This window comes from Malania oleifera, chromosome 9 (assembly GCF_029873635.1).
Source record: "Malania oleifera isolate guangnan ecotype guangnan chromosome 9, ASM2987363v1, whole genome shotgun sequence".
NCBI lineage: Eukaryota > Viridiplantae > Streptophyta > Magnoliopsida > Santalales > Ximeniaceae > Malania > Malania oleifera.
The window spans coordinates 67,007,113-67,014,163 of record NC_080425.1 but is presented as its reverse complement, the minus strand read 5'-3'; the positions used below and the strand labels follow the sequence as shown (position 1 = coordinate 67,014,163).

At 33.3% G+C, this 7,051-nt stretch overlaps 1 protein-coding gene across 1 annotated transcript; it reads right to left on the bottom strand.

Moving 5' to 3' along the window:
- Positions 1-2,850: 2,850 nt before the first annotated feature.
- LOC131164055 (uncharacterized protein At4g22758) lies at positions 2,851-4,859 on the bottom strand. The gene is made up of 3 exons (XM_058120995.1): positions 4,390-4,859; positions 3,589-3,805; positions 2,851-3,371 (listed from the first exon to the last, which is right to left on the bottom strand). The coding sequence occupies exons 1-3, from the start codon at positions 4,687-4,689 to the stop codon at positions 3,103-3,105; spliced, it is 786 nt and encodes a 261-aa protein (XP_057976978.1). The 5' UTR covers positions 4,690-4,859; the 3' UTR covers positions 2,851-3,102.
- Positions 4,860-7,051: the final 2,192 nt, after the last annotated feature.

Below are 7,051 nucleotides of genomic sequence, written 5' to 3'. Positions count from 1 at the left end.
TGATTTAATTTCTGCATATCATCATCTGCGCAATTGGTGTATGATTAGAAAGACCCTAAGTTGTGTATTACTGATATCTAGTTAAACCTAAGAAGAAGTTTTTAAAATTTCAATTCACCCCCCCTCTTGGGAATACACAAATTCCAACAATTCATCATGTTGAGATGATAGATATGGATTTGATACCTCATTTTCTTGGTATTGAAGATGTTCAAATAGATAATGACACATTTATTCCTTAGAAAAATGTGCGATTAACCTGATTTTGACTTTAGTTGAAGATAAATTAAAACTTGTGAATGATAGTTTTGATGATTTTGTCGGTGCTAAGGATTTCAAAAGGCTAGTGGTTAGTTTGTAATACTCAGTTTCTACTAGAACTTAAAATTGTATAAGGTTGGTCTTATTATAGCATATTCATGGAGTTCTCGAGACTATCACTTATGTAGGCTTATGCATATTTTGAGATTTGTTAAAGGTACACAATCTCATGAATTTTTTTAATTCATGTTTTAACGAAATGAACTTGTTAGTTACACAAATAGTGACCAATGAGCGAGCTAGAGACATTAAAACCTAAAAAGGTACTTCAAGTTATACTCTTTATCTTGGTTTTGTAATTTTATATTGCCTTTTTTTTTTTTTTTTTTCAGAAAAAAAGTAGGTGATTGCTCCTTTTACAGCTACTGCTAATAGTAGTGCTACTCCATCAATTTGGTTGCATAGGATTTTGGTGTATTACAACATAGTAGGATAATCGTATAAAGATATTATGTGATGGTAGGTTTGATTTTGTTTCAAAAAATAATTCGATTTTTTAGGGTAGAAGTAAGCATGTCAACATAAGTATCACTACATTCAGATTTTGTGAAACGAAAAAAATTATACTTGAATTTTGTTCAACAAATATTTTATACAAAGCCACTCAAAGTGAATCCTTTTTCGAAACTGGTATATTTGAGATCTTTAGAGGCTACGCAGGAAATAAATCAACTTTATTTTTATTTATTACATATATTTAATCTTATATGTCATAAGAATCTTTTGTTTATTATATGAGTTTCCATATTTAGTCTGCAATGTATAGAAAACTCTAGATATTTAAGAAGTTATGTCTTGATGATGATTCTTGAAGGCCATTCATTAAATGTGTGAAGGAAGCAAACAATTACTTTACTCCCAATTATTTCATGAAATATTGTCTTTGATGAATTGATTTTTTGAACCCAACAAAGATCAATTCATTTATTTTTTTAATGAAGCAAGAGATAAGAATATTTTAAAATTTTTGAGTAATCCCTTTTCTTAGATTGAACTACTAAATAAAATATGATTGAATTAAATTTCAATAAGCTGAGTGGTTCATTTTTCACCCCCCATAGTTAAATCCTTCTTATGGTAAAAGGAGTTTGGAATTTTTTTATAAATAATAGCAATCTGATTAGCTATTTAGAACACTTGTAAACACTATCTCTATATCCTTAAAATTTTGGGCTTGCTGATAAATTAACAAAAGATCACTTGTAAGTGAGAACATTAGAGTAAATAAGATATAAATATATAGTATGTTTAAATGATCCACCACGTGCAATCTTAGGCTTTCGATAATTTGTTGACTTCATTTGGATTTTTAGGATTTTCTAATTTAGGACCGGTAATGAATTATTACAATTTTATTCATTTTTTATTTTTTCAACTAGTTTTAAACATGTTAAATTACATGTGCAAACTTAGACTTTGGATAATTTGTTCACTTTATTTGGACTTTTTGGATTGCCTAATTTAGGACCGGTAAATGAATTATTACAATTTTATTCAATTTTTATTTACTCAACTAGTTTTAAACATGTTAAATTGCATGAATTCGTATCTAATATTTTCTACATTATAAAACTGTGAATTACAAAATATATGTGTATATATGATGTGAAACGTGTAGCAATTATGATAAATAATTCGGAAAATACAGAGATAAAGAAAGTAAGAAAAACACACGGATTTAACGTGGTTCGGTAGTATGCCTACATTCACAGGAGCGAGCAAGCAGTGGCGGAATTTCACTATTATAAAAAGTAGAGTTATATCATATGTATTTATACTAACTCTAAATGTACAGAGGTATTAGAAAAATTCTTCAAATACCCATGTACCGCAAGAGCAACCCAACTCATTAATTGTCCCAGCCAATAAGATAATAAATTACAAGTCCAAGAGGCCGATGCTGGAAGTGGAGTCTGTTTTCTCTGTACACGTGTTTCACTCAATATGAGCCACATACTACGATAATATATACAAATAATAAATTCAAACTCAACAATTCATTTTATTCGATCCCTATATTTACATTTTTTGGTGGTAAAAGGGGAAACAATGAGGAGTTTTAGGATAAATTGTAATGGCTTGATGACCTTTTTCTAGCCCTTGTAAATAGTCATCGTCGTAATTTTTTCTTTAAAAAAATACTACTTAATTTTTGAACTTACTGATAATTTAATAAAATTCACGTATGAGACTTATAATAAATAAGATAATATAGCTTGATTAAATAACTCACCATCTACAAACAAAGACTTGATAATTTGTTGAATTTTAACTTTGACTTTCGGGATTTTGATAATTTTTCAAGTCTGTTCATCCTACTGTAGGACAAAAAATTCAACAAGAAAGTCATCAGTGAGCTTTTTTGATTCCTATAATTCTTAGGATTTGAAAAAACTATGGGCTCCCACTATAAAGAACTGTGCAATTTTTCTCATTTTCCTTTCCCATCAAAATCCAATGATAATCAACATTTCAATTTCCCACACGCATATGAACAGCTAAAGTCAAATATCTTCCGAAAGTGTAGAATGGCACATCAACTCCATTTGATATAACTGGAATTGAATCTTCCAATATAAGGTTTACAGAGAGTATAGGGTAAAGAGCAGGTATACTATTTACAGGTTGATTATAAGAAAAATGACGAAATGCAAAACAAATAAAAATAAAAAGTTACGCCTGTTAGAGCAACACAATAGAATGCATGTCACTCTAGCAATGAATCGTGGGATGATCCGGGTTTGGGCTTGGGTCCGAGTATGGGTATGGTATGGGTCTAGGTCATCCACTCTGCATACAAGTACAACCCAAGACCTTCCACAGCTTCCTAGTTCTTCTCACAATTTTTCTGATACACTGCTCGATGAAAGCAGTGAAGCAGATGAAAGGAGGGGGAGAGGTTGCTCTCACAGAATCAATCTGAGGATTGGAGGAAGCAGAAACCAGTTGCATTCCATGTCCATCTCCTCTGTTACTGCTGCTGCTGCTGCTCTTTCGAAGATAGAAGCTTCTGCAGCCAACTTCCCCAATCACATCTGATTTATTCAAACCTGCGCATTAAAATCAGAAAACCGAATTCAAATGTGTTCTTAGCTTTCTCTCTTACCAAAAACAAGAAAACAAAACCAGAAAATGTAAAACATAAAACAAAAACAACGAAGGGACTAAGTCAAGTTGAATCAATATATTAGCAGAGAAACCATGAAGAGCATGTAGTTAATCTTATATGTTTGGTATGGAAGAATGTTGGAGTGCATTTTCAGTCACCTTGAAGGCTGAAATAGGACTGATGCAGCTGGAAGGAGGAGGCGGCGTGGCGGTCGAGCTTGGGGCTCCGGCCTTCTTCGCCGTACTTGTTGACAACAAGCATTATGGTTTCCTCCACACTGGATCCCAACCTCACCAGGGCTCTGATGGGTCCTGAACTTCCTTCTACTGTAACATTTACCACCACCTTTGAATCCTTATTCGCCTTCTTCTGCACCTGCACAAGAGTTCTCGATTATTTTCGACCATCCAAAAAGACCCATTGACAAGAAGAAATTCATCATGATCAAGCAGCCATTTGCATAGCTGATGTTATGCAAATAGGATTAAGCGTATTAGTTTTAACAATTAAGTTGATATATGAAAATTTTATTGAATACTGAATGATAGTTCTATGAATTGGTAACCCAAATGAGTAAATTTCCTGAAGTCAATGAACTCGAAATTTTAAACGAATAAAAAAGCTAATATTTAGGCAGTATATTGGGTATGAGAATTTTTTTCTAAAAATTTACGATGCACGTTTCAGTTGTTTTTTTAAAAAAAAAAAAAAAAGCTTAAGAATAAAAATAAACATACTTATTTTTATTGATATTTGATATTTAAATTTGAGTTTGTGCGAATTTTAATCAAAAAAAAAAAAAATCTACTGACGGCCATCCAAGACCCGGGATCCGTAATTTCTTACAGACGAAAATTAAAACTCCCTACTACCCAGATGGGCCAAACCCCATTTACTTAAAAACAAAACAATTTAAAAAAATATAAAACAATCCTTTTTTGAAAATTGAACGACCTTACCTCCGGAATTTGTGGAGACGGCGACAGGAAGCAAGGGTAGGAGAGGATGTCCGCACACGTCTGAAGCCGGAACAGGACACCCTCGTCGGACTCCGGGTGCAGATGATCGTCGCCCGGGAAACGACCATCGGGAGAAACGGAAGAATCCGAAGGGTATCGTCGCAGGATTCTGAGGGATCTGGAGGGTTTCGAGGACCGACGCGCAGTGGGGCTCCGCCGATGGAGTGGCGGCGAGGGATGGGGAGGCCTGGATCTCGGCTCGGTGACCGGAAGTGGTCGCCGGGGAGTTCCCTCTGACATATATGTATGCGCGCGGGACCAGATTCAGAGGTCAGCTCAAGGCGTTCCTTGTGATCTTCGTTGCTTCAGAGCAGAGTTTTGGGGGGAGAGAGAGAAGGAAGGGAGTGTATTTTAGAGAGAGAGAAAGAGGAGAGAGAAAGAGAGGGGGGGAAAGTGGACGACGAGTTGTTGGTTGCGAGGGTAGAAGGGAAGGTTTTTAACTGCCATTATTGCTTTTTACGACGACGGTGAAGTATACAACGGAACTATTCCCCTTTTTTTCCTTCACTAACGATAAAGGCTAGCCGCGCTTACACTGTGAATTGCATTTATGCCCTTTTTTTTACTTTTCTTTTAATAAATAATTATAGTTCATAAATTTATAAAATTAGACGTTAAACACTTAGTATACATTTACTGAACTCCATAACAATATTTTTATTTTTATAATTAATTTTTAAATTACATTAATACTTTTTCTCAATTAAAAGCATTCTTAATTGTTGACGAATATAAATTCTGGATTAATCTCAAAAGCATGTAAAAAGCTACATAAGATGTACATAGATATTTTTTTTTTACTATATAGTATAGGCATAATCGATTTCTAATTGACACAAAATTATTGTTAACTTTTTATTCTCCAATATTCTATTTTAATTATTTAAAAATTTTGAGAAAATCTTTTGAACGTCAACTGTAATTTACTTCTCTTTCACAAGTTTAATTGGAGCTACTTAATTTCGGTGCAATGTTTAAATCAAGATTTAATAAAATACAATTAACCTCTCTGTCTTCTGTTCCCATCAAAATGTGCTCTTATGCTTGACTTCTCACATTCCCATTTTAATATAGCACGGCAAGACAATAATAGTTCTTTTACTTTCCCTAAAAAATTAATAAATCGTTATGCTAGAATCATATTTTAATATTTTTAGGATTAATTATTAATTAGTTTTCTATGTCTTGCCATCAAAGTCGAAGCTTAGTGGTGTGAAGAATTCAATTTAGCGAGTTTTAAGATGTCTTTAAATAAGATTCATGTATTTATTACGAGATTAATGATTGTAATATTTTATTTGTCCTTTGGCAAATCTGTTGTGCTGGGCACCTCACTTGTGTCAAACACCAATACTACAACTATTGCTATTAAATATATAAGAAATTAAAGTAATGCAGATACTAATAATATAACAGTAAAAAGAACAAGATAAGAAATTTATGAGATTCGGTATAAAATTATTTATGTCCTCGGGTGCCGATGATCAATCCATTACTTCTTGACAAAGTACAACTTTTATGTGTGTTTTACAAATGAAGAGTTGAACTCTTTATATAACTTCAACCTCAAGTTTAAAAAACACTTCTCTCCAATGTGGGACAAATAATATAAAAAATTCAAAACAACCTTTTATACTAATGTGAAATTATTCTACCAATGTGGGACAAAAAAAACAACAAATCTCCACCTTGACGATAAATTCAACAAATTTTTCAATCACCAGCATTTTCTGGAGTTCCATATCATCCACGCTTTCCAAAATTATTCAGACTTGCAGGATATTGATCAAGTCCAAACAGTGTTTGAACTTGATTGTTGTCACAATCTTGGTCAACATATCTGCGGGATTTTCAATTGTAGCAATCTTCTGAAGAAGTATCTTGCCTCCATCAATAATATCCCGTATAAAATGAATCCGAACATTGATATGCTTCGTTCGTGCATGGTAGACTTGGTTCTTTGTCAAATGAATAGCACTCTGGCCATCACAGAACACAACAATATACTTCTGAACAACTTCCAAATTTTCAAGTAAACCTTACAACTAAATAGCTTCCTTAACAGCCTCTGAAGCTTTCATGTACTCTGCTTCTGTTGTAGATAAGGCAATGGTAGACTGTAAGGTAGACCTCCAACTCACTGGACTATTATCAAATGTAAAAATATATCCAGTAGTTGATCGACGTTTATCCAAATCACCTGAAAAATATGAATCCACATATCCAACAACACGTTGATCAATAGTATTATTTTTCTCAAATACTATACCAATATCAATCGCATTCATAATATATCTCAAAATTCATTTCACAGCTTGCCAATGTCCTTTACCTAGATCATGCATATAGCTGCTTATCATAGTAACATCTTGTGAAATATCAGGTCTAGTACAAAACATTTCATACATCAGACTACCAACAACACTTGCATAAGGAACCTATGACATATACTTACGTTTCTCATCTGATTTAGGAGATAAAGCCGCACTAAGTTTGAAATGAGGAGTAAGAGGAGTGCTTACTGGTTTTGACTGCTCAGACATGCCAAAATTTTGTACTATCTTCTTCAAATACTGTTTTTGAGACAAACTAACTCTTCCAT

Coding starts and splice junctions, on each gene's coding strand:
- LOC131164055 (XM_058120995.1), bottom strand. CDS start 4,689: ATGTCAGAGGGAACTCCCCGGCGACCACTTCCGGTCACCGAGCCGAGA. Junction 3,806..4,389: donor CGTCTCCACAAATTCCGGAG/GTAAGGTCGTTC, acceptor ACTCTTGTGCAG/GTGCAGAAGAAGGCGAATAA. Junction 3,372..3,588: donor GTCCTATTTCAGCCTTCAAG/GTGACTGAAAAT, acceptor TTTAATGCGCAG/GTTTGAATAAATCAGATGTG.